The sequence below is a fragment of the Sus scrofa genome, chromosome 17, assembly GCF_054392235.1.
Source record: "Sus scrofa isolate SSC_HxYL_T2T_F1_AM1 chromosome 17, Sscrofa_HxYL_maternal_Yorkshire_Landrace_v2.0, whole genome shotgun sequence".
Lineage (NCBI taxonomy): Eukaryota > Metazoa > Chordata > Mammalia > Artiodactyla > Suidae > Sus > Sus scrofa.
The window spans coordinates 40,006,574-40,034,473 of NC_139399.1; the positions used below are offsets into that span (position 1 = coordinate 40,006,574).

At 39.9% G+C, this 27,900-nt stretch overlaps 1 protein-coding gene across 6 annotated transcripts in view; it reads left to right on the forward strand.

Moving 5' to 3' along the window:
• DNAAF9 (dynein axonemal assembly factor 9) overlaps positions 1-27,900 on the forward strand; it is a 152,369-nt gene that overhangs the window by 37,849 nt on the left and 86,620 nt on the right. For all 6 annotated transcript variants that reach the window (XR_014832059.1, XM_021078125.2, XM_021078124.2 and 3 more), the window contains exon 7: positions 14,843-14,920. Coding sequence is in view for 5 of the 6 variants with exons in the window: in XM_021078125.2 (XP_020933784.2) it covers positions 14,843-14,920 (78 nt within the window). In the remaining variant the exon portion in view is untranslated. The remainder of the gene's footprint in view (positions 1-14,842; positions 14,921-27,900) is intronic.

A 27,900-nucleotide genomic window follows, 5' to 3' on the forward strand; every position in this document is an offset into this window, starting at 1 on the left:
TCCTTAAGAAATTAGTGAGGCTCACCTGGCAAACCCTGTACTGTAGAGGAACATGGACTATAGGGATGAAGAGGCACACCCTACATCAGCCCCACTTTTCTTGCTCTAAAGCTACAGTTTTGTCACATTGACTATAAGTCAGAACATCAACAAAGCTGTGGGAGCTGTCCCAATACCAAGTAATGCTCTCTAATTTATAATAATAGGGGCTTAAAGGGAGGCAGGCCATAGGAAATAGAGAGGAAGCTTAATACTTTTAGTGACAATGGAAATGTTTATTTTTAATTAGTTGTATAAACTAGGCATTTATCATGTCTCCTGTATGTAAGGCACTGTTCTAAGCATTTTCTATGAATTTACTTTAATTCTTAACAGTAACCTTTTGAAGTAGGTACATAATTATCCCTATTTTACAGAAAGGTTAAATGAATTTCCCAGAGTCACAGAGATGGTAGCTAGTTAGTAGCAGGGCTAGGATCCAGTGTAGAGGGTCTGGCTGTAGAGCCTGTGCTGCCACTAAATTAGCATTGGAAAGCATTGCCTTAGGAGGCTTCACAATTCAGGCAGCCCAAATAGGGTACGCTTATAGCTCCTGCATTAAGGCGCTTCACACCATGAAGTCACATCCCAAAGGAACAAAATCTTCTTTCAAGAAAACCTTTACAAAGTAGTGTAGATTTTTTTTCTTTGCCACACTTGTGGCATGCAAAAGTTCTTAGGCCAGATATCAAACCTGTGCCACAGCAGTGACCCAAGCCACAGTAGTGACAATGCTGGATCCTTAACTGCTAGGCCACCAGGGAGCTCCATTAATGTAGATTTTCATTGTAGGATGGTGTTTTTAAGGGGCTCCTTAGCCTGGAGGCCTTGCATTTGGAAGATGAGCTCCCAGAGCTTTCGGCCTTGAAGGCCAACAGGGCTTAATTTCAGAAGTCCCACAAGATTGAGGAAGATAGGGACTTCACTCTTAAAGGCATACAAAAAATCTCACACACTCCATGACTCAGGACAGAAGCAGTAATTTGATAAGAGCCTGGGCCAGACTTACCTGTTGGTCCCAGAGGGTCAGGAGACAACTACACCACATCCTAAGAGTATAGCAGCAGCCATTCCCTGAGAGCTTCCTGCTACCATGTGGACACTGCTGCTAGCAGCAACATTGTGGAATCTTCCCTCTGGCTCCTTCACATGGAGACCTGGCCCCAACCAGTGGCCTGTAGGTGTAAATGCTGGACACCTCAGGCCAAACAACTATCTGGGTGGAGGAAACAGCCACACCCATCAACAGGCAGTCTACCTAAAAACCTCCTGAGCCTACAGCCACTTCTAGATAAGGCCCTGCCCATCAAATGCATAGTCCCCAGCTCCACCCACCAGCAGGCAGGCACTAGAATCTCCTGGACCCTGGTCTTGTCCTCCAGGACCCCTGCAGTAGCCTCTGGACCAGCCTCATTAACTAGACACCACACACAGGAAAACCACAGTTCCATAGCCTGTGGAGCCAGCCAGAGCCTACACTCAGACAAGCTGGGCTCCAGTCCTGCCCACTAACAAGCAAACACAAGCTTCAGAACACCCTGGACCCTGAACTCAACTGTATCAGGAAATGCTGCCTTTCCTACCAGCAATATGACACTAGCTCTGGGATCCCTGGGCCCTGAAACCAGACTCCAGGACTCTGGTTTGCCTGCAGGTGGTCTGTACCAACCCCAGGACCAGGGTTCACCCACTAGAGGGCAATCAATAGCCTTGGAGTCTCCTGGGCTCTGACTCCACCCACTAGTGAGCCAGCATTAAGTCCCAAGGCTCCCTGAGGTTCTCCAGCCCTGCCAGCTAGCAGCCTCTGTACAAAGTGGGGCAGCAAATCCTACCACACAACCCAAATAGCTCTCCACAACAGAAGGATCTCATAGGGGGAATCCTTAGAGCATAAGCCTGAATGGTGAGAGGGAAGTGCACTGCCAGGATGTATAAGACATTCTCCTAAGAATGTCACTTCTCCAAAGTCAGGAAACATAACTAACCTACCAGGTACATAAAAATACAAATAGCAACTTAGGCAGAGTGAGGCAACAGAGGAAAATGTTCCAGACAAAGGAACAAGATAAAATCCTAGAAGTTCCCTTCATGGCTCAGTGGTTAATGGACCCGACTAGGATCTATGAGGATGCAGTTACATCCCTGGCCTCACTCAGTGGGTTAAGGATCCGGTATTGCTGTGAGCTGTGGTGTAGGCTGCAGACGCAGCTCAAATCCCACATGCTGTGACTGTGGCTAGGCTTGCGGCTACAGCTTTGATTCAACCCCTGGCTTGGGAACCTCCATATGCCACGGGTGTGGTCCTAAAATAGAGAAAGAGGGGAAAAAAACCCTAGAGGAAGAACTAAGTAAAGTGGAAATAGGCAGTCTGCCCAAGAAAGTACAAGATAGTGATCATAAAGATGATCAAAGAACATGGGGAAAGAATGGATGCACAGAATGAGAAATTAGATGTTTTTAACAGAGTTACAAAATAGAAAGAACAAACAGAGATGACAGATAACTGAAATTAAAAATACTTTAGAAGAAATTATCAGTATATTAAATGATACAGAGAGATGAATGAGCTAACTGGAAGACAGAATAATGGAAATAACTGATGCTAAATGCAGAAAAAGAATGAAGTGAGTTCCCACTGTGAAGCGATGGGATTGGCAGCATCTGTGCAGTGCCAGGATGCAGGTTTGATCCTTAGTCTGGCACAGTGGGTTAAAGGATCCAGCATTGCTGCAGCTATGGTAATGGTCACAACTGTGGCTCAAATCAGTTCCTTGGCCCAGAAACTCCATATGGCGTGACAGTGACCAAAAACCAAAAAAGAATAAACCACCCCCACTAACAGCAAAACAGTTTCTAAAAAATGAAATGAGGACAGTTTACGAGACCTCTGGGATAAGTGCACTAATTAAGTGCACTAATATTTGCCTTATAGGGTTTTCAGAAAGAGCAGAGAACGAGAAAGTTGTGAGAATATATGTGAAGACATAATAGTTGAAAACTTTCCTAACCCAAAGAGGAACACACTAAGATGCTGTAATTAAAATGGCAAAAATTAAAGAGAATATTAAAATCAGTAAGGCAAAAGCAACATGTAGCATATGAAGGAACTCCCATGAGGCTGTCAGCTGATGTCTCATCAGAAACTGTGCAGGTCATAAGGGAGTGCCACAATGTATTTAAAGAGATGAAAGGGAAAAAATAACAACCACGAATACACTACCCAGCAAGGCTCTAATTCATATCTGATGGAGAGATCAAAAGCTTTACAAACAGTCAAAAGCCAAAAGAGCTTAGCACCACCAAACCAGCTTGACGAGAAATGTTAAAGGGATTTTTCTAAACAAAAAAAAGGCCACAACTGGAAACATGAAAATTATGAAGTGAAAAACTCGCTAGTAAAGGAAAACATACAGTAAAGGTAGGAAATCATCCATGTGCAAACCTATTAGGAAGGTTGAAAGTCAAAAATAGTAAAGACATTTATATCCACAATTAGTGGTTAAGGGATACATAAAACATACATAAAATATGATATCAGGAGTTCCCTGGTGGCCCAGTGGGTTAAGGATCCAGCAATGTTACTGCTGTGGTGCAGGTTCAATCCCTGGCCTGGGAACTTCACATGCCATAAATAATGCAGCCAAAAATATATCTATATCTATCTAGCTGCCTATCTACATCAAAGACAGTAATTGTGAGGGGAAGAGAATACAGATGTGGGATTGTTAAATGAAGAGATCAGCAATTTAAAACAAGTATGTATATAGATTGCTATAGACAATAGCATGGTTTTGTCATGGTAACCAGAAACCAGAAATCTAGAATAGATATACACACACAAAAGAAAAACAAATCCAAGCATAAAACTTAAGATAGTTATCAAATCACAAGAGAAAGAAGAAAGGAAAACGAAGACCCATAAAAACTTAACAAATGCAAGTTTGTGTGCCTGATGCACAGTGAGGCCAAACTGAAACATCAGAGTTTAGAGCAGAAAAACATCTACTGTAGGATCATGTAGGAGAACAGGGGGCTCATGCCCCCCAAAACCCTGAGCTTCTTGAAGGGTTTCAACAAAGTATTTTAAAAGGCAAGGTGAGGGAGGGGTATGGTTGGTTGCTGAAGACTTTCTTGGTGTAGGAGGAATTCTTCGTTGCTGTCCACATAGGTCAGGTCACAGTGTTCCTGTCCAATAAGACAGATGTAATTCTCTGTTCTGAAAAAATTTTTTTTCTTTTTTTTTTTGGTCTTTTTGCCTTTTCTATGGCCACTCCTGTGGCATATGGAGGTTCCCAGGCTAGGGGTCTAATCAGAGCTGTAGCTACCGGCCTATGCCAGAGCCACAGCAACGCAAGATCCGAGCCACGTCTGCAGCCTACACCACAGCTCATGGTAACGCTGGATGCTTAACCCACTGAGCAAGGCCAGGGACCGAACCTGCAACCTCATGGTTCCTAGTCGAATTTGTTAACCACTGCGCCATGATGGGAACTCCCTGTTCTGAAATTTTTAAACTCTATATAAATGGGCTATCCTGTATATTTCAGGCTGTAGGCAACATCCTTGAAGCAAAATCAATAGAATACAAAGGTTAAAGTAAAAGAAATGCATCTAATATGGAGTCAGATTTGTTCTTCCCTATTGCAGAACAACCTGAAAACATTTTACAACATGGTAATAAGAACCTACATATCAATAATTATCTTAAATATAAATAGATTAAATGCTCCAGTCAAAAGACAAAGAGTGGCTGAATGAATACAAAAACAAGACTTGTATATATGCTGCCTAGTCACTTCAGATCTAAAGACACACATGGACTGAAAGTGAGAGAATGGAAAAAGGTATTCTGTGCAAATGGAAATCAAAAGAAAGCCAACTAGGAAAATAGACCTTAAAGTAACTATTATTATAAGAGACAAAGAAGGACTCTACATAATGAGGGATCAATCCAAGAAGAAGATACAACACTTATAAATAGAGGAGTTCCCATTGTGGCTCCATGGGTTAAGAACCTGACTAGTATCCATGAGGATGTAGATTTGATCCCTGGCCTCACTCTGTGGGTTAAGGATCTGACATTGTCGCAAGCTGCAGCATAGGTCACAGGTGTGGCTTTGCCCTGACTGTGGTATGGGCTGGCAGCTGCAGCTCCAGTTCAACCCCCTATCCTAGGAACTTGCATAAGCTGCAGACGTGGCCCTTAAAACAAAAACAAAAATAATTATAAACATATATACACCCAATATAAGAACCCCTAAATACATAAAGCAGATTTTAATGACATAAAGGGAGAAGTTGACAATAGCAAAATAATAGTATAGGACTTTAACACCCCACTTACATCAGTGGACAGACACAAACTCAGTAAGAAAGCACTGGCCTTAAATGATTAATTAAACCAGAAAGACTTAATTGATAAATATAGAGCATTCCATCCAAAAGCAGCAGAATACACCTTCTTTTCAAGTGCATGTGGAGCATTCTCCAGGATAGATCACACAGTAGGCCAGAAAACAAGCCTTGGTAAAAAGAAAATTGAAATCCAAATCCTATCAAACATCTTTTGTGATCACAACACTAGGACTAGAAATTTACTTCAAGAAAAAAACCTGCAAAATACATGAACACATGGAATGTAAACAACATGCTACTAAACAACAAATGAATCACTAAAGATATCAAAGAGGAAATAAAAAATTACCTAGAGACAAATGAAAATGAAAACACAACAATCCAAAACCTGTGAGATGCAGCAAAAACAGTTCTAAGGGGGAAGTTTATAGTGATACAAGCTTATCTCAGAAAACAAGGTAAATCTGAAATCAACAACCTAACTTTACACCTAAAGGAACTATGGAACAAAAAACAAAACCCAGTGTTAGTAGAAGGAAATAAATCATAAAGATAGCAGAAATAAATGAAATAGAAACTAAAGAAAAGATCAGTGAAATTAAAAGCTGGTTCTTTGAAAAAGAAAATTGATAAACCTTTAGCCAGACTTAGCAAGAAAAAAAGAGGGAGAGTGCCCAAATCAATAAAATCAGAAATGCAAAATAAATAAATGCAAAGGGAAAATTACAAACAATACCAAAAAAATACTGTGAGCAACTGTCTGCCAATAAAAGGGACAGCCTAGAAGAGATGGACAAATTCTTCTAAAGGTACAATCTCCCAAAACTGAACCAAGAAGAAATGATAAATATGAACAGACTGAAATTGAATCAGTCATTTTAAAACTTTGGAGTTCCTATCGTGGCTTGGGGGGTTAAAGAACCCGACTAGTATCCTTGAGGACGCAGGTTCAATCCCAGGCTTCATGTAGTGGGTTAAGGATCTGGCGTTGCTGTGAGCTGTGGCAAAGGATGCAGACGCAGCTCAGATCCCACATTGCTGTGGCTGTGATGTAGGCCAGCAGGTGCAGCTCCCATTCAACCCCTAGTTTGGGAACCTCCATATGCCATGGGTATGGCCCTAAAAAGACAAAAGACCAAAAATAAAAATAAAAACTCCTAGTAGGAGTTCCCATTGTGGTGCAATGAGATCAACAGTGTCTCTGGAGTGCTGGGACACAGCTTTGATCCCCAGCCCAGCACAGTGGGTTAAAGATCTGGTGTTGCCACAGCTTGTGGCATAGGTAGCAACTGTAGCTCGGATGTGGTCCCTGGCCTAGGAACTCCATATGCCACAGGGTGGCCAAAAAGGAGAAAATAGAATAAAATAAAATAATACCAAAAATCTCCTAGTAAACAAAAATCCCGGGCCAGACGGCTTCACAGATGAATTCTACCAAGCGTTTGTAGAAGAGTTAATACCTATTTTTCCGAAATTATTCCAAAAAATTGTAGAGGAAGGAACACTTTTTTTTTTTTTTTTTTCCCACTGTACAGCAAGGGGGTCAGGTTATCCTTACATGTATACATTACAATTACATTTTTCCCCCATCCTTTGTTCTGTTGCAACATGAGTATCTAGACATAGTTCTCAATGCTATGGAAGGAACACTTCTAAAATCATTCAGTGTGGCCAGCATCACCCTGATACTAAAACCAGACAAAGATATCACTGGAAAAGAAAATTACGAGTCAGTGCCACTGATGAAACCTATGTAAAAATCTCAACAAAGTATTATCAAACCTAATTAAATAGAATATTAAAAGGATTATACATCAAGATCAAGTGGGGTTTTTTTCCAGGAATACAAAGAATTTTCAATATCTGCAAATCAATCAATGTGATACATCACATTAGCAAACTGAAGAATAAGAACCATATGATCACAGTTTCCACTGTGGTACAGTGGGTTAAGGATCTGATGTCTCCGTGGCAGCATGGGTTCGTTCTATCTTTGGCCCAATGCAGTGAGTTAAGGATCCAACACTGCCAAGTGTGTGGCCAAAAAATAAAAAAGCACGTCATCTCAATAGGTACAGAAAAAGCTTTTGACAAAATTTAACATCCATTTATGATTAAAAAATAATAATAATAATAGATTTCCCATTTTGGCGCAATGGAAATGAAACTGACTAGGAACCACTGGGCTTACTCAGTGGGTTAAGGGTCTGGCATTGCCGTGAGCTGTGGTGTAGGTTGCAGACGTGGCTTGGATCCTGTGTTGCCGTGGCTGTGGTGTAGGCTGGCCGCTATAGCTCCAATTAGACCCTTAGCCTGGGAACCTCCATATGCAGTGGGTGCGGCCCTAAAAAGGAAAAAATTTAAAAAGTTAAATTAATTATTATTAAAAGTTGCAATTCTCACTGCAAATAAATAAATAAAACCTCCATGCACTCCATTGTTCTTTTTTTTTTTTTTTTTTTGATAGGCAAGAGTTAGATTTATTAAGATAGGACACTTGTGAGAGATACAAGTGGGCAGGCAAAGAAGCACTGCCCCAAGCATTAGGTGGGCTACATTTTTATAATCCGAAGAAAGTGAGAAAGGGAAGAAATCACCTTCTTCCTTATTCTTCGAGTAGATGTCCCACCCCAGTATTCATTGCAACACTATTTACAGTAGCTATGATGTGGAAGCAGCCTAAATGTCCATTGACAGAGGAGTGGATATAGAAGATATGGTAGATATATTCAGTGGAATGTTAACTCAGCATTAAAATAAAAATCAAAAAAGAACAAAATAATGCCATCTGCAACAACATGGGTGGACCTAGACATTATCATACTAAGTGAAGTACGTCAGACAAAGACAGGATATCCTAAGATGTCATTTATATGTGGAATCTAATAAAAATGGTACAAATGAACTTATTTACCAAACAGAAATAGACTCATAGATTTTGAAATACCAAATGGGAAATGGGGCAGGGAGGGATGACTTTGGAGTTTGGGATTGACATATATACACCACTCTGTGTGGAAAAGATAACCAACAAAGACCTACTATATGGCACAGGGAAATCTACTTAATGTTCTTTGATAACCTATATGGGAAAAGAATCTGAAGGGAAATGGGTATTTGACTGATTCACTTTCCTGGACACCTGAAATTAATACAACATTGTAAATCAACTATACTTGAATCAAAAAAATTTTAAAGCCTCAGAAAATGGGCACAGAAGGAACATACCTCAACTTAATAATGCCTATATGTGACAGACCCACAGCTGAAGACATTTCCTCTAAGATGAGGAACAAGACAAGACAAGAATGTCCACTCTTGCAGCTTTTATTCAACATAGTTTTGAGAGTCCTGGCCACAGCAATCAGAAGAAAAAGAAATAAAGCAATCTAAATTAGAAAGGAAGAAGTAAAAGTGTCCCTGTTTGCAGATAACAAGATACTACATGGAAAATCCTAAAGACACTACCAGAAAACTGGTAGAGCTCACCGATGAATCTGTAAAGTTGCAGGATAGAAACCTAACAGACAGAAATCTGTTGCATTTCCATACACTAACAATGGATTATCAGAAAAGAGAAATTAAGGAAACAATCCCATTTACTGTCTCATCTAAAAGAATAAGATATGTAAGTATAAATCTATGTAAGGAGGTAAAAGCCCTATACTCAGAAAATTATAAGACACTGATGAGAGAAATTAAAGATGACACAGAATGGAAAGTTGTACTGTATTCTTGGATTGGGAGAATTAACATTCCTAAAATGACCCTACTACCCAAGGCAATCTACAGATTCAGTGAAATCCCTATCCAAATACCAATGGCATTTTTCCCAGAACTGAAACAAATAATTTTAAAATGTGTATAGAAACACAAAAGATGCCAAATAGCCAAAACAATCTTAAGAAAGAAGAGCAGAGCTGGTCCCTGACTTCAAATTATACTGCAAAGCTGCAGTATTCAAAACACTATGATACTGGCACACAGACACATAGGTCAATGGAACATACTAAGGAACCGAGAAATAAACCCTTGCACTTATGGTCAATTAACTATGAAAAAGAGGACAAAAATACAATAATGAAGAAAAGGCAGTCTCTTCAATAAACAGTGCTGGTAAAACTAGACTGCTTGCATGTATAGAACATTTTAAATTAAATCACTTAGCAAGTAGCACTTAGAGGAAAATAACCTTAAATTTATCTATGCCTTTTTTGAACACTAAAGATTAAATAATATCATGAAATAACCTATAGGGAGAAAGAATAAGTCGATACAATAAAACCACAGGAACTCGATTTCTCTCCTTCCCCAACCAAAACAAACCATTAAAACAAAATATGTGAAGCAGTGGTTTTCAAGACAGACATAAGGCAGTAAAGAATAATGATTCTCTGAGATAGAAATAAGGTGAGCTCCATGATTGCCCTTGCTTACTACAGTTGACCCTTGAACAACACAAGTTTGAATTGCACAGTTTCACTTATATGCAGATTTTTTTCAGTACCAAATACTACAGTACTACACCATGATTCATGGTTGAATCTACAGATAAGAATCATGGATACAAAACTGCATATACAGAGGGCTGACCCTAAGTTTAACATGGATTTTTGACTGCACAAGGGTCAGTGTCCATAACTCTCCCATGTTATTCAAGGGTCAGCTGTACTTTGAGAAGATTCCAGGCCATGGCACAGGGAAGGGGTACCCAGGTAGATCCTAGTGCACTTCCTGAGCTGAGTAGGTGGAGCTGAGAGTCTGGTGAGGGTATGGCTAGAGTACTAAAAAGGAAAGATCTGCCCCGAAACAGAACTCCTGAGATCTCTCAAGATTCCTCTCTCCCTCCACCCCCCCATCCCAAGCATTCAGCAGTGTAGGATCAATGCATTCATGTGTGACATAACTACTGAAAGTGCGAGAAGAAAAAAAATCTGAGAGTGTTCCACAGTAGTGCCTGATGCATGCTCAAAGCTGGAAATGGTGCCTGTTCCCATTAGTTAGACTGGAAAAATGCATAAGTCACAGAGGGACTCAGAGTTTTCAGGAGGGTTTCATCTCAGTAGTAGGGAGTAATCAGCCCTAGTCTGAGCCTGCTCTGGACCCTCCTAACAATTTATAAAAGCAAGACCTGGAGGGGTGGAAGATGGAACTGTTTCCAAGTAATTGCATTCCAGAACAAAGCACAAGAATATTTATATGGAATACAAAATTTTCTGGCACCTAGGAGTTCCCTAGTGGCCTAGCAGTTAAGAATCCAACATTGTCACTGCTGTGGCTCGGGTCACTGCTGCGATGCAGGTTCAGTCCCTGGCCTGGGAATTTTTGCATGCCAGTGGTGCAGCCAGAAAAAAAAATCTGGCATCCAACAAGGTAAAATTCATGCTTTCTGGCATCCAAAGATTATCAGTTTATAAAGAAGCAGGAATACATTACTGATAATTAGGCAATCAGTCAATCAGAATGGACCTAAAATTGATGGAAATGTTAGAATCACTAATTCTAGGCGTGGACATAAAAACAGTTACTATAATTCTTCCATATGTTTAAGAAGCTAGAGGGGTGTTCCCGTCATGGCGCAGTGGTTAACGAATCCGACTAGGAACCATGAGGTTGCAGGTTAGGTCCCTGCCCTTGCTCAGTGGGTTAACGATCCGGCGTTGCCATGAGCTGTGGTGTAGGTTGCAGACGCGGCTCGGATCCTGCGTTGCTGTGGCTCTGGCGTAGGCCGGTGGCTACAGCTTCCATTAGACCCCTAGCCTGGGAACCTCCATATGCCGCGCAAGCGGCCCAAAGAAATAGCTAAAAAAAAAAGAAGCTAGAGGAAAGAGTAATCATGTTATACAGAAACAGAAAATATAAAATTAAATTTTTTAATTCATTGGATTTTATTATATTTCAAATTGAACTTTTGGAAGTGAAAAGTGCAATATCTAAGATGAAATATACACTGGATGGCATTAATGTTAAATTAGACCCTAAGAAACGATTAGTGAATTTTAAGTCAAAGCAGTAGAAACTACCCAAAATGAAGCACAGAGAGACTAACGTATAATCCGAAAGAATGGAAAAAGCATCAGTAATAAGGACAAATCAGTGGTAAGGACAGAATGAAGACATTTTAACACTCCCATGAATCCTTTCTTAGAAAGCTAGTGGAGGATGTGCTCCAGCAAACAAGTTAACCAAGAAAAGGAGATAAATTAGGCCATGGAATCTGTCATGTGAGCGTTATCGTATTATTGCCAGGATAGCAAAGATAAGTATCAAAGTGAAAGTTGCATTTGCACAGCAAGCTTACATAATAGGTAGGGCAGAATGAAGGAAGAAGAAAAGGAATTGATGATCTAATATGTTTAAGCTAGTGATTCTCAAATGGGATGATTTTGCTGTTGCATCCCCACCCACACCCCCAAGTCATTTGACAATATTTGGATATGCTTTTGGTTTACCTGGATGGAGGATGTTATAGGCATCTAGTGAGCCAAAGCCAGGGATGTTGCACAGGGGAGCCCCTCACAACAAAGAAATAACTGTTCCAAAATTACGGTAGTGATGCTCTTGAAAACCTCATTGTAGCAAATTAAGTGTCGAAGTTAGAAAAAAAAATTTAGGGTTTTTTTTTTTTTTTTTTTTTTTTAATTATACAAGTCAAAAAAGCGAGGCTATGGTAGCTCTTGGAAAAAAAAGCAACATTTGTTTACGGGTTTTTTTTTTTGTTTTTTTCCATGGCTGCATCTGTAGCGTATAAAAGTTCCCAGGCTAGGGGTTGAATCGGAGCTGCTGCTGAGGCCTCCGTCACAGCCACAGCAACACCAGGTCCAAGCCACATCTTCGACCTACACCATAGCTTGCAGCAATGCCAGATCCTTAACCCACTGAGTAAAGCCAGGGATCAAACCTGCCTCCTTGTGGAGACAGTGTGGGGTCCTTGACCTACTGAGCCACAATGGGAACTCCCAAAATTTGTTTAAGAAAGCTAGTAGGGGAGTTCCCCTCATGGCTCAGTGGTTAACGAGTCCGACTAAGAACAATGAGGTTGCGGGTTCGGTCCCTGGCCTTGCTCCATGGGTTAAGGATCTGGCGTTGCTGTGAGCTGTGGTGTAGGTTGCAGACACGGCTCGGATCCCACGTTGCTGTGGCTGTGGTGTAGGCCAGCAGCTCCAGCTCCGATTCAACCACTAGCCTGGGTACCTCCACATGCCAAGGGTGCAGCTGTAGAAAAGACAAAAAAAAAAAAAAAAAAAAAAAAAAAGCTAGTAGGATATAAGCAACTTATACAACTCAACAGTAAAAAAGCCAACAACCCAATTGAAAAATGGGCAAAAGGCCTGAATAGACATTTTTCCAAGGAAGATGTACAGATGGCCAACAAGCACATGAAAAAATGCTCAACATCACTGATTGAGAAATGCAGATCCAAACTACCACGAGATACCACCCCACACCAGTCAGAATGGCCATCATTAATAAGTCCACAAATAACAAATGCTGGAGGTGGTGTGGAGAAAAGGGAACCCCCCTGCACTGTTGGTGGGAATGTAAGCCGGTACAGCCACTATGGAGATCAGTATGGAGATAACCTTAGAAATCTATACATAGAACTACCATATGACCCAGCAATCCCACGCTTGGGCATCTATCCGGACAAAACTTTCCTTAAAAAAGACACATGCACCTGCATGTTCATTGCAGCTCTATTTGCAATAATCAAGACATGGAAACAACCCAAATGTCCATCGACAGACAATTGGATTAGGAAGATGTGGTCTCTATACACAATGGAATACTACTCAGCCATAAAAAAGAATGAAATAATGCCATTTGCAGCAACCTGGATGGAACTAGAGACTCTCATGCTGAATGAAGTAAGTCAGAGAAAGACAAATACCATATGATAGCACTTACATCTGGAATCTAAAATAAGGCACACATGAACCTTTCCACAGAAAAGAAAGTCATGGAGAACAGACTCGTGGTTGCCGAGGGGGAGGGAGTGGGGTGGTTGGGAAGCTTGGGGTTAATAGATACAAACTATTGCCTTTGGAATGGATTAGCAGTGAGATCCTGCTGTGTAGCACTGGGAACTGTGTCTAGTCACTTAGGATGGAGCATGATAATGTGCGAAAATAGAATGTGTACGTGTATGTGTAATTGAGTCACCATGCTGACAAAAAAATGTATTGGGGAAATAACAAAAGAAAAGAAAAAAGAAAAGAAAGCTGACTTGTGGTTGCCCGATGGGAGGGGGAGGGAGTGGGAGGGATCGGGAGCTTGGGCTTATCAGACGCAACCTAGAATAGATTTACAAGGAGATCCTGCTGAATAGCATTGAGAACTATGTCTAGATACTCATGTTGCAACAGAAGAAAGAGTGGGGGAAAAACTGTAATTGCAATGTATACATGTAAGGATAACCTGACCCCCTTGCTGTACAGTGGGAAAATAAAAAAAAAAAAAGAAAAAAAGAAAAGAAAGCTAATAGGAGTATGGTATGTATTTGGCTTGCAGAAAATTATATATACATATTATGTAACAGTACTAATGTAACCAAAAAGTCATATTCTGATATTAGATAATGTTAAGGTGTGTATGTTTAAGCAGAGAAGAAGTGTGAGAATGGGATGGGTGTAGAAGAGCACATCTTTGGAGTTCCCATTGTGGCTCAGCAGGTTATGAACCTGTCTAGTTCTACCTGAGGATGTTAGTTTGATCCCTGGCCTCATTCAGTGGGTTAGGGATCTGGTGTTGCTGTGTTTGTGGTGTAGGCTGGCAGCTGCAGCTCTGATTCATCCCCTAGCCTGGGAACTTATTATGGAACATATGCCACAAGTATGGCCCTAAAAGAGCAAAAAAAAAAAAAACCACAAAAGAGGAGCACATCTTTGCCATAAGTCAGTATTTAATTTCAAAATTGATAAATCAAGAAACAGTGATAGAAGCTTATATTAAAATATGTAGGTAATTACCAAAATGAAAATGTTAAAACACTTCAAGGTGGTTGCCTCTGAGGATTGAAGCTAATGTAAGTTTGTGAAACGTTGGAGTAGAGGATTAAAAAGTACTAGTATTTGATTTTTTAGAACTATAGGAATGTGTTATTTTAATTAAAACTATAGGAATGTGTTATTTTAATTAAAATTTGATTTTAAACAAAGACAAAGGGTATACATTCACACATATACATATTTGTGTGTATGTATACAAATATATGCTCATCGTTGAAGAAATTCAAAAGATGTGTCAAAGTCTCTGAAAATGTGGTTTCCTTGAATGGGACAATATTTATTAATATGTTTATGTTCTAATAAAATTGATAAAATTTTGATTTATTATTCTCATCACTGAGTTTTCACCAAGATAGTCATTTCTAAATATCAAAAAATAATTCTGATTGTCCTGATGATATTGACTTAATTATTTCCATGTTTTTTCCCTTATGTTGCAGTTGCAGGATGTAAGTTTGAATCTTTGGAATGTTTACAGCAAGATGGATCCTATGTCTCTGGAAAGTTTGCTTTCAGAAGTAAGGAGCCATGCTATATATATATATATATATTTTTTTTTTTTTAATGAAGCAAATCTTGTTAGAAACTAATTAAGAAAACTTGGTAGAATTCAAATTGGAAACAGTTTGAATTGACAATTCTGAGTGCATATCATACAGTAATTAAAGAACATTTTAAATCTTACCCTTCGGCTGTATCTTCATAGCTCTTTTATAATTGTAGGTAACTAGCTAGTTCACTAATTCCGAAGCAAATATATTCATCACTGTATACAATTTTCTTTTCATGTTCAGTAATATCTAGTGATTGGTTTGCATGGTTTAGGAAGAATGCCTGTTCTTTAATTTTTTTTTTTTTTTTTCAAAATAAAATACATATATCTAAACACAATTACATTCACACAGATTATTATATCATGGATCTTAAGAAACATATTAAGAGACTCCCTTTGGCGAAGTGGAATGGAAAATATGCTGAGACAAATAGGAAATTTATTCTATGCTTTATCCCATTTTGTATGGCTTTCATCTTTAGTATTTAGTATTATCTATTACATTTCAATTTTTCTTTAAAAATTAGCATTATATTAAAATTGTGTGTATTATGCAACTAAAATTTATAAAGAAGAAAGCCTTATATACCATTAAATATTTTATATAGCATAATAAAAAGAATAACTTAACTGGTAAGAATAGCAAAAATAATACACCCTCTGAAAATAAGTAAAATATAAAATGTATAAGTTGGTTAAAAAACAGTGTAATTATATAAATATGTCCTCACAATTTGTTACATCTCATTGATTCTTCAATAAAGGCATTACACCATTCTAGATAATGTGATAAACAAGACATTATAGACTTTACATTGTACCATGGAGAGAAATGGTTATTAATAATACAATTGTAGACCTATATTACTTAATTGTACAGTTGTATTATTTAATTATAAATATCATAAATTCTTTGATGGAGAGAAAATCAGATGGAAGAAGACTTCAGCATTCCAAGAATGATGTCAAATGACCCCCTTCATGGTGGATTATGCACTTATTTACTATGAGATATATTTCTTCTCCAGAGATTCCTTGTTTGTGTATCAATTGTAGATTTTTGGTTTGCAGTCATTCTGAAGTTTTGATATAAGAGTCTATATGTATACGAGATTGTTTTAAGTTGTTGTTCTCTTAACTGCAAGTTCATCTCCAGTGTCCTGCATTTGTACCCACCTCTTCTCATGATTTCTGATTTTGGTGGTATAATTGTGCATGGATGATTTCGTATCTTTGCTATATATATACCTTTACTGGTGAGCCTTGTCATATGCGGCATTTTTGTTTCCTGTTGCTGTCTTTTCTTTTCTGCCTAGAGAAGTTCCTTTCGTATTTGTTGTAAGGCTGGTTTAGTATTGCTGAATTCTCTCAACTTTTGCTTATCTGTGAAGGTTTTGATTTCTCCTTCAAATCTGAATGAGAGCCTTGCTGGATAGAGTAGTCTTGGTTGGAGGTTTTTTCCTTTCATCACCTTAAGTATATCAACTTTGCTTTGCTCTGGGATCCAGTGCACTTTTAAGAATGGGGTTTCCGTTTCCCCCAGTCCTGTGGAGCTCCTGCGCACAAGCCCCTCTGGCCTTCAATGCCAGATGCTCCAGGAGCTCTTTCTCCCAGTGCTGGATCCCCACACATAAGGGTTTGATGTGGGGCTCAGAACTCTCACTCCGGTAGGTGAGTCTCTCTCTGTGAACCAGTTAGTTTTCAGTCTGTGGAGCTTCCCACCCGGGAGGTATGGGGTTGTTTATATTGCGAAATCGCCCCTCCTACCTCTTGATGTGGCCTCCTCTTGTTCTTCAGGAGCCATGCTATATTTAACTTATAAACATTACAACCAGCTCAATTATCTGCTAATGGTATCTAACTTGAAGAAATGGAGGATATATTTTAATTTGCCTTAGTCGAAGAATTAAGCAGTTTCTTCTCAGGTTGTTATCTTGAATTCCTTGTGGGTGGAAGGGCACCTGGAAGAGTGATACTACCTCTTCCACTCTGAGGAAACCTCTTCTGAGATGAGACCAAGGCTGCCTGCCTGGTCCAAGGTCTAGGATTCACCTAAAGACATTCTTTCCATTGGGCTGGACTTTAGAAAAACATTACAGAGGGTGCCTTTTTGCACTCTTTCTCTGGCATGAAAAGATAAAAAAGTTGGGGTATGCCTTTCAGGGTATCCTATGGAACCAAGGATTAGATAGAGGTTGACAGCATGTTTCAGTAAAGGGATAGATAGTAATATTTCAGGCCTTGTGGGCCCTATGTCTCTGTTGGAACTATTCAACAATGCCATGATAAGACAGTGCTTTAACAAATACGTGTGTCTGCATTCAAAGGAAACTTTATTTATTAAAAAAATGGCCTACCTATGTACTATAATTTACTGACTCCTGGATTAAAGAGTTAGGAATTAATTTTTCATCTGAACTTTGAAAAAAAATTTCAGGGTGGGTGAAGCAGTTTGCAGTGAGGAGCAACAAAGAAGACTAAGGAATAGGTATGTTGGTTAAACAACTTAGTAGTATCTCTCAGCAGTCACGGATGGATATGCATTGAAAAGAACCGCTTTTTTTTTTTTTCTTTTTAGGGCTACAACCACAGTGTATGGAAGTTATCAGGCTAGGGGTCAAATTGGAGCTATAGCTGCCAGCCTACGCCACAGTCGAGGCAACGCGGGATCTAAGCTGAGTCTGCGACCTACACCACAGCTCATGGCAACACTGGATCCTTAACCTGATGAATGAGACCAGGAATCAAACCTGAATCATCATGAATACTAGTTGGGTAACTGCTGAGCCACAACAGGAACTTCCAGTATGTATGTAGCCTTTTAATGAAATTAGCTGTGAAGTAAAGACCCAACAAAAATAATTCCAAAAATGAAAACACATTAGTCTTACTTATTTATTAATATTAGTGCTAATGTATATTAATATAATATTTATGCATGTATTTTTATGTTAGCAAACAGTATCATATTTTAAAAATTCTGGAATTCACTGGTGGCACAGTGAATTAAGGATCCAAAGTTGTCACTACTGTGGCTTGGGTCCCTGCTGGGTTGTTTTTGTTTTTTTTTTTTTTCTTTTTAGCTTGGTACCCGTAGTATGGAAGTTCCCAGGCTAGGGATTGGGTCGGAACTGCAGCTGCCAGCCTATGCCACAGCCATAGCAACACCAGATCCAAACTGTATCTGTGACCTATGCCACAGCTCTCACCAGTGCCAGATCCTTAACCCACTGAGCAAGGCCAGGGATTGAATCCACATCCTCATGGATACTAGTCAGGTTCTTAACCTGCTGAGCCACAGTGGGAACTCATGTTTAAACATTTTTAATAGAATAGGAATATAAAAGAAAAATAAAACCTGAACTTTTTGTTCTTAAAGAAGATCTGATCTCTCACAATATTATATGTCAATTATGTCATACCTATTAAAACAAATTAAACAAATACCTGTTGGAGTTTCCTGGTGGCTCAATGGGTTAAGGATCCAGCATTATCTCTGCTTTGGTGCTGGCTGCTGCTGTGATGTGGGTTTGAGCCCTGGCCAGGGAATTCTGCATGCTGCAAACATTCCCCTGCCAAAAAAAACCTATTGTGAAGCACTTTTTAAAAAGAAAATACCTAATCATTAGCATCAATCATGGCTTGCCTAATTACAGAGAAGAGTGAAAATGCAAAAATCTATGACTTTAAAGAAGTAAGCATGATAAAGAAAATTTAACCACAGATACTAAGAGAAATAAGCAGTTTAGTGCAAACTGTCTGAAACGCATTCCCCACTTAATCTACAGTGTCCTGAATGTGAGCAAGCTGTAGATCATATGTGAGGTTAGGCATAGTATTGTAGTTTTGAGAACATTGCAAGCATCTCTGCAAGTCAGTGGAATGGAACCACTTAAGAGAGCATTTTTTTTTTTTAGAAAATTTTATTGAGGTATAGTTAATTTACAGTATTATAAGGAGAGCGTCTTTAAGTTCACCTGGAACAGCAGTGACATCCTGCAGTGAAGAAGCACCAGTGGTAATCATCATGAGCTGTGAACCAGGTCCTTTCCTGGTTTTCTCATTTCTGATAAGCTTGCTATTCTTAGATGATATCATGAATAAGTGAAAGGAAGCCCTTTTAATGTCTGGTAGTAGACCTTTCATGTAACAGGAAGAGTAAAAGCTATAGAGCCAGATTTAATTTTATTTAGAAATAATAAGGTAAGATGGTATTTCTTGTACCAAATATGATTGAACATGTTTATACCCACTACACTATGCTGTATCCTCAAGGTAAATATTATTTGTTTCATTGTTACCATTCCTTTATACAAAATGTCTGGCATGTGATAAAAAAAAATTATAAGACAGGAAGAATTAAGAAATTTTGATCTAGTCAGGAAAGGAAATAGTCAGTAGAAGTTCACCCAGATGCTGGAATTGACCAATGGGGAATTTAAATAACTGATAAAAGTGCTAAAGAATCTGGAAGAAAAGGGGCCAACATGACGAGATGAGGAATTTTAGCAGAGACCTGAAAACTAACAAAAAACCAAGTGGAAATGCTAGAAATTAAAATATATGTATATGTTGTATAGAATTAAAGGATTTATTAGATTGGCTAATTATTCAACAAATTAGATACAAATGAAGAAAAGTTCAGTAGACTTGAAGGTAAGCCTATAGAGTTTCTGAACTAGAGGAGAGAGAGAGGAAAAAAAGAAAACCCTTTTTCTACTCGCTATCCAAACACTTTTCCTGTTAACATGTGTTTTCTCTTTGCTAAGACTGCTAATCTTAAAGTCAGAATTAGCGTCTAGGGAGTTCCCTGGTGGCTCAGAAGGTTAAGGATCCAGCATTGTCACTGCTGTGGCATGAGTTTGATGCCTGGCCTGGGAATGTCTGCATGCTGTGGGCATGGCCAAAAAATTAGCATCTGGGCCGTAATTTTGACTAGTCAGTCAGCTCTTCAAGGGCCAGAGAGCCTACAGATCCATGCTTCTTTCCCACAGAAAGAACTTGTAGACCACTATGAGATTTGATCTAGAAAGATGTTCAAAATGTGTTTAGTCAACCTAAATTTCCATTGACAGATGAATGTGATAAAGATGTGGTATATATATGTGTGTGTGTGTGGTGTATACATACATATATAGATATATGTATACCATACCATGCTTGTACACATACATACTTACACCCAAACACAGTGGGATATTACTCAACCCTAAGTAAGATTGAAATAATGCCATTTGTAGCAACATGGATAGACAGAATTTATCATACTAAGTAAAGTAAGTCAGGAAGAGAAGGACAAATACCGTATGATATCACTTCTACATGGAACCTAAAATGTGACACAAATAAACTTGTCTACAAATCAGAAACAGACTCACAGACATAGAGAACAGATTTGTGGTTGCCAGGAGTGGCAGGGAGAGGGTTGGCTTGGGAATTTGGAGTTAGCAGATGCAAACTATTATGTATATGATGGATAAACAACAGGATTCTACTTTAGAGAGTTCCTGCTGAAGCATAGTGGGTTAAAAACCTCACTGCAGTGAGTTCCTGTTGTGGCTCAGCAGGTTACAAACCCAACTAGTATCCGTGAGGATGCAGGTTCGATCCCTGGCCTTGTTCAGTGAGTTAAGAATACGGTGTTGCGGAGTTCCCGTTGTGGTGCAGTGGTTAACGAATCCGACTAGGAACCATGAGGTTGCGGGTTCGGTCCCTGCCCTTGCTCAGTGGGTTAACGATCCGGCGTTGCCGTGAGCTGTGGTGTAGGTTGCAGACGCGGCTCGGATCCCGCGTTGCTGTGGCTCTGGTGTAGGCTGGCAGCTACAGCTCTGATTAGACCCCAAGCCTGGGAACCTCCATATGCCGCAGAAGCGGCCCAAAGAAATAGCAAAAAGACCAAAAAAAAAAAAAAAAGAACACGGTGTTGCCATGAGCTGTGGTGGCAGATACAGCTTGGATCCCAAGTTGCTGTGGCTGTTCTAGGCTGACAACCGCAGCTCTGATTTGACCCCTAGCTTGGGAACTTCCATATGCCACAGGTGTGGCCCCAGAAAGAAAAAAAAAAATCTGACTGCAACAGCTCAGGTCGCTGTGGAGGCACGGGTTTGACCCCCAGATCCAGCATTGCTGCAGCTGTGGCCTAAGCTGAGGTTGTAGCTCAGATTCAGTCCCTGTCCTGGGAACTTCATTACGCTGAGGGTGTAGCCATAAAATTTAAAACAAAAAAATACGGTCCTATTGTATAGCACAGGGAATTATATTCATTATCCCATGGTAAACCATAATGGTAAAGAATATGAAAAAGTATATATGTAAAACTGAATCATTTTGCTGTACAGCAGAATTTAATACAACATTGTAAATGAGCTATACTTTAATAAAGTTTTTAAAACGTACATTTGGCGAGAAAAGTGAACAAGCACGGTATTTTCTCATCTTTGCAAAATAATTTGTGTTTCTGTCCTAGAAACTTCAAAACATAGTCTTACTGGTTGTTTTTTTTTATTTATCTTCATGTTCTTCTATTTATTACATTATGTAATTCTTAAAAATACTATTAAGTATTGTAATTAAGTTTCTTTTCCCTTTGAATCACCTGAGAGTAGACATTGCCTAGGGCTAAGACTTCTGTCTGAAGTTCAGAGCTCTTACCTGGTGGCCACAGGCCAAGGCACACTGGTCCCTTTGTGGTTTGAAGACTTTTGCTGCTTATCTGACTGACCAATTTTTTTTTTTTTGTCCTTTTAGGGCTGTACCCACGGCATATGGAAGTTCCCAGGCTAGGGGTCATATCAGAGCTGCTGCTTCTGGCCCACACCATAGCCACAGCAATGCGAGATTCTTAACCCACTGAGTGAGGCCAGACATTGAAGCCACATCCTCATGGATACTAGTTGGGTTTGTTACCACTGAGCCATGACGGAAACTCCTTACTGCTTATCTGACCTTGATACCTGTCTGGGCCTGTCTTGTGGATTTGGCCTTGAGGAGTCTGAGCAGATAGATGTTCTCTTCTTCATCATAAGGTCCAGCTAACCAGTTCTACCTCCATACACAGTATCCATTTCCACAAATGCACTGTTTATTCTATTCTAAATAGAATAGTTTGTCTGATAGAAGGCACACGGGCTCTGGGTATCTCTTACCCAGATATATCTTCACTTTTGCTGCTTGCTAGTACTGCATCCTCAGGTCACTGTACTATTCAGTGCCCCAGTCTCCTCATCTATGAAGTGGGCATAGAGCAGTACACAAAGATGTCAGGACAATTTAATATGAACATTTCATATATAATGCTAACTATTTTTAGTATAAGAATTCATCATATCATCCATTTTAGTCATGGCATGAAGCTGAAAGCAGTATTTAATGATTCATACCATTTTATTCTATAATTAGTACTGACATATCCACCTCCCTCGGGGGAGATTTTGGGGAGCAAAGTGCCAGTCTCCTTTTGTGTATCCTCCAAAGCGCACGGTGTTTTTCACCTAGAAGATAGCTAAGAAGGGCTACTGCTCCACTTTTTATCATAGACCCAAAATAAGGTGAGTGTCACCATGTATGCCATTAAAACAGAAACACACTTCTAAGTCTGTTTCTAAATAGAATTGGAAAATAAAATGTATTCTCTACTAGTAGCTATATTAGTTCTTTTTGTTTTCCTAGGTCTCACAAAGTGAAGCACTCTGGTATAGCCCAAGGGATCAGACAGAGCCAAACATGCAAGGCACAGGCCCATGCTGGAGTGCACAGACTCAGATGTGACTTCCCTGAGGCCAATGATGTGCATTATGGGTATCTGAGAGACAGAGCAGACAAGTGTCAGGAAATCAAGGGGAGGTGCAGATGTTTTTAGCCACCTCCAGCTAGCCGACAGTAGAGGCAGAACAGTTGACAAGTACTGTAGGCACCTAATGTGCAAGCCCTGATAATAAGCATTTTCTACAGGATATTTCTTTTAATTCCTATAAAATCTCTGAAAGATAAATAATATTCCCCCCCCCCATTATGCACATAAGCCATTTGAGGCTCAGGTTAGTTTCCTTGCCCAAAGTCACACAGCCAGTAAGAGGCAAAGCAAAGGTTCTAGCACAGGTCTTCCTGAATCTAATCATAATTTCAGTGCTAAGATGTGACAGCTAGCTGGAAATGGACAGACCACTGAAGGTCTTGGACCAAATAGTTGGGCAGACATTGAAGGTCTGTGATGAGTGTATTAACTGGAAGAGTGGGGAATGTCCTTCCTTTCACAGTCCATGTGGGAGTAACCCAGTGCCAAAGTGGGAAGACTCTCCTGACCCTAGAATCAGGGCAACTGATTGAACCTAATAGCAGTGGGTCTGGATCCCAAACTCAGAAGATCTGGTTTACTGGCCCAAAGTGCAGAGGTGGTATGGCAAAGCAGTCTGACCCAAGAAATTGTAAATTACCAGTTATATATTTGTATAAATTATAAAATACCTATGTAAAAATAAGATGAGGGTGTACTTCCCAAAATGTGAATGATTTTATTCTGTATTTTCTGAGTTTTCTGTAAGGAATATATATTACACGTGTATTTGTTTTTAAAGACTTTACTAAAATAACACAGATTCAGAAATCTGATTCAGAAAGCAGCGTGAAACTAATATATGACCTAATAATTATTATAAAACAAAGCAATAGAACCTTCCTAGTCACCCCAGAAGCAATATGAGTGCTTTCTGCTGAATCTGTCACCTCCTTCCTCCTCCCCCAAGAAGAGTACTATCATGAATTCTATGGTAATCACTTCCTTACTTTTCTTTGCAGTTTTATCATCCAAATGTGCTTCCTTAAACATGTAGTTTAGCTTTGCCTCCTTAGGTGTGAATTAAGTTTCTTTCAATGTATAAGTTCCCCCTCCATTTCTTTGTTTCCACACACCCCTTGCTAACTCTATTGAAGAATCATGTCATTTGTCCTATAGGTGTCCTCACTGGGATTTTGTTGAGTGCATTCCCATGATGTAGTTTAATAGCTTCCCCATCTTCTCTATTTCCTGATTATTGGTAATTGAATCTAGAGGTTTAATCAGTTTCAGAATTGATTTTTTTTAGAGGGAAGATTACTTCCTAGAGGCTGTTGTGTTCTACCAAGAAGTTTGTGTATCTAATTGGTTTTCTTTATTTTGTGAATACTCTTTGATGTGCAATCCTTAGATCTTTGCTTCATTAATTAGATTCATAATTCAATATTGCAAAATGGTGCTACTCTAGTTCTGTAATTACTTTATATTACTTCTCTAAGGAGAAATGCTATTTGGTTATGCGGTGGTGACATTTGTGTAGGAAAAGCAGGATAAATGCTTGAATTCTTGCTTTTACTTAATCAATTTTCAAAATAAGATTGGTTTCCCACCATTCTTTAAAAGCAACCAGTAAAAAAAAAGTTTCTTTAAATATATCTAATTTTGAACGTAGATTTAAACATACTTGATGTGTTTCTCTCCATTGCAGTTGTCATCTTTACTGATGCTCTAAATTGTTCTATCTTTGGGCAGTAGACTAACTTCAGGTTGGTCACAAATCCTAATAGTCCTTGCTAACTTCCCTGCCAAATACTATGGCAAGATATTCCAGGCTTATCTTGTGCATTTCCTGTCTCAGACCTGAAGTCAGTCATTTCTCTAGTAAGGAACGGTTTCTTTAAGTGAGAACTATTTCAGCACCATAGTCTGGGTGCTACAAATACTCATTGCTACTGTTTTGGTCATTGTTTCTAGATCTCTTCAGTGGACAGAACTAGTAAATTCTTTTCTCTCTCCGTCGCCCCCTGGCTTTTTCTCTCCCCATGGTGTGTGCGTGGTGTGCACGTGCACATATATGTGCACACACATATATATTTACACAGGTACATATGTATGCCTCATTTTTTATCCTACAATATATATAAAACATTGAGAAAACAATATTAGCACTCTCTCTTATATATTACTAAAAATAATTTTAGACATGTATATAATACATATTTTATTTAATGTAATATGTCCGTGTGTGTGTGTATATATATATCCTATAAATAAAATATAGATAGTCTGGAGTTCCCGTCGTGGCGCAGTGGTTAACGAATCCGACTAGGAACCATGAGGTTGCGGGTTCGGTCCCTGCCCTTGCTCAGTGGGTTAACGATCCGGCGTTGCCGTGAGCTGTGGTGTAGGTTGCAGATGTGGCTCGGATCCCGTGTTGCTGTGGCTCTGGCATAGGCCGGTGGCTACAGCTCCGATTCAACCCCTAGCCTGGGAACCTCCATATGCCGCGGGAGCGGCCCAAGAAATAGCAACAACAACAACAACCAAAAGACAAAAGACAAAAAAAAATATATAGATAGATAGATAGATAGATAGATAGATAGATAGATAGATAGTCTGGGCAGCAGGTAGTGAAGCATTCGAAAATGTTGGTTTTTTTTGTTTTTTTTTTAATTAAAGTACTGTTGATTTGGGGGGGGGGATCTTTTTAGGGCTGCATCTGCGGCATGTGGAGTCTAATTTAGGCTAGGGGTCTAATTGGAAGTGTGGCTGCCAGCCTATGCCATAGCCACAGCAACTCAGGATCCGAGCTGCGTCTGTGACCTACACCACAGCTCACAGCAACACTGGATCCTTAACTCACTGAGCAAGGCCAGGGATTGAACCTGCAACCTCATGGTTCCTAGTCGGACTCGTTTCTGCTGTGCCACAACGGGAACTCCAAAGTACAGTTGATGTACAGTGTTGTGCCAATTTCTGCTGTGCAGCGAAGTGACCCAGCCATATATATATACACACATTCCTTTTTTTATATTATCTTCCGTCATCCAAGAAATTAGATATAGTTTCCTGTGCTAGGACCTCATTGCTCATCCATTCTTTTTTTTTTTTTTTCTTTTTTTGTCTTTCTGCTATTTCTTTGGGCCACTCCCGTGGCATATGGAGGTTCCCAGGCTAGGGGTCTAATGGGAGTTGTAGCCACCGGCCTACGCCAGAGCCACAGCAATGCAGGATCCGAGCCGCGTCTGCAACCTACACCACAGCTCACGGCAACGCCGGATCGTTAACCCACTGAGCAAGGGCAGGGACCGAACCCGCAACCTCATGGTTCCTAGTCGGATTTGTTAACCACTGCGCCACAACGGGAACTCCCTGCTCATCCATTCTAAATGTCATAGTTTGCATCTACTAACCCCAAACTCACAGTCCAGCCCACTCCCTCCCCCTTCAGCAACCACAAATCTGTTCTCTGTGTTTCTGTTCTGTAGATAGGTTCATTTGTGCCATATTTTAGACACATATGAGTGATATCATATGGTATTTATCTTTCTCTTTCTGACTTAGTATGATAATCTCTAGTTGCATCTATGTTACTGAAAATGGCATTATATTTTTTTCTTTTCCTTTTTTTTTCCTGGGGGGATTAGGGCCACACTTGCGACATAAGGACGTTCACAGGCTAGGGGTTGAATCAGAGCTACAGCTGCTGGCCTACGCCAGAGCCACAGCAATGCCAGATCTGAGCCAGTCTGCAACCTACACCACAGCTCACAGCAACGCTGGATCATTAACCCACTGAGTGAGGCCAGGGATCGAACCTGCATCCTTGTGGATCCTAGTCAGATTCGTTAACCCGCTGAGTCATGCAGGGAACTCCCTGTTCTATTTTTTATGGCTGGGTAATATTCTATTGTATATATATACCACACCTTCATCTGTTGATGGACATTTAGGTTGCTTCCATGTCTTGACTATTGTGAATAGTGCTGCTGTGAACATAGGGGTGCTGATATCTCCACCAGTCAGGGGTCTTCCCAATGCGTGGATTCCTTTTCTCTTTCATAGATCCCTCCCAGGAGTTCTGGTCCTGTCCTGATTCCTTTTTTTTCTCTTTTCTCTCTCTTTTTGTTCCCTTTGGTCCTACCCAATTGTATGGGGGTTTTCCTGCCCTTTGGGGGAGTCTGAGGTCTTCTGCCAGTGTACAGTAGATATTCTATGCTAGTTCTACGTGTAGATTTTTTTTTTGGAGGGGGGTTGGGGGGGATTATTTGTGGGAGGAGGTGAGCTCTGCGTCCTACTCCTCTTCCACCTTGATTCTGACCTGAGAATGTTGCCTATGTTAAGCATTTCCAGCAGAGATCCATGATGCTTTATGCCTAGGGCCAGGAGTAGAATTGGTGCATGGCTAACACTGAGTTCATAGGCCTGAGTATTTATGTATCCTTAAATAGAAGCGTAGGGAAGAGCATAGATCTGGACAGCCAATTCTAGTGTAGCAAACAAGATGCCTGTTCTCAGCAAGGCACTAGGCTGGGTGTTTGACATGTATACTTACACAGTGTGAGTTGAACTTAGAAGGCCACTATCCAATTGGAGTACAAATTAACAGCAACTTCATAATAAGCACAAAGATATCACTTGAATATCTCAATCAAGCAAGTAATTATAGCTAATATTTTGGGTTAATTGATGATACCTTAAAGAAAAGCCAGCAGCACAAACCAATGTGGCTCCCTGGGAACAGGAATGAGTTAAGAGAGGAGGGTGAACAGCAGCTGGGATGGAGGAGGGAGGCAAGCTATACATAGAGGAGAATCAGCTGAGAAGGTGCAGTTCTTCTCTTAGGCTCCCACTAGGAGAAGGAGGTGGAGGAGGAAGGCTCTGGTCCCACTGAACTTCTAACTAAAGTCAACTAATTTGCCCTTGAACAAAGCTTCACTGATGTGACCCCTTTGGGTACTACTAAGTGTAGTATCTAATAATTAAATAACTTCAGGTGCCTAATAAATAACTCCTCTTCAACAGGGTTGCTAATTATTGTCTTTTGTGTGTATGTGTCTGGGGGTGGGTGGTGCTGCAGCATGTGTAAGTCCCTGGGATATTGAACCTGAGCCACCAGCAGTGACAATGCCAGATCTTTAACCCACTAGGCCACCAAGGAACTCCTAACTTTT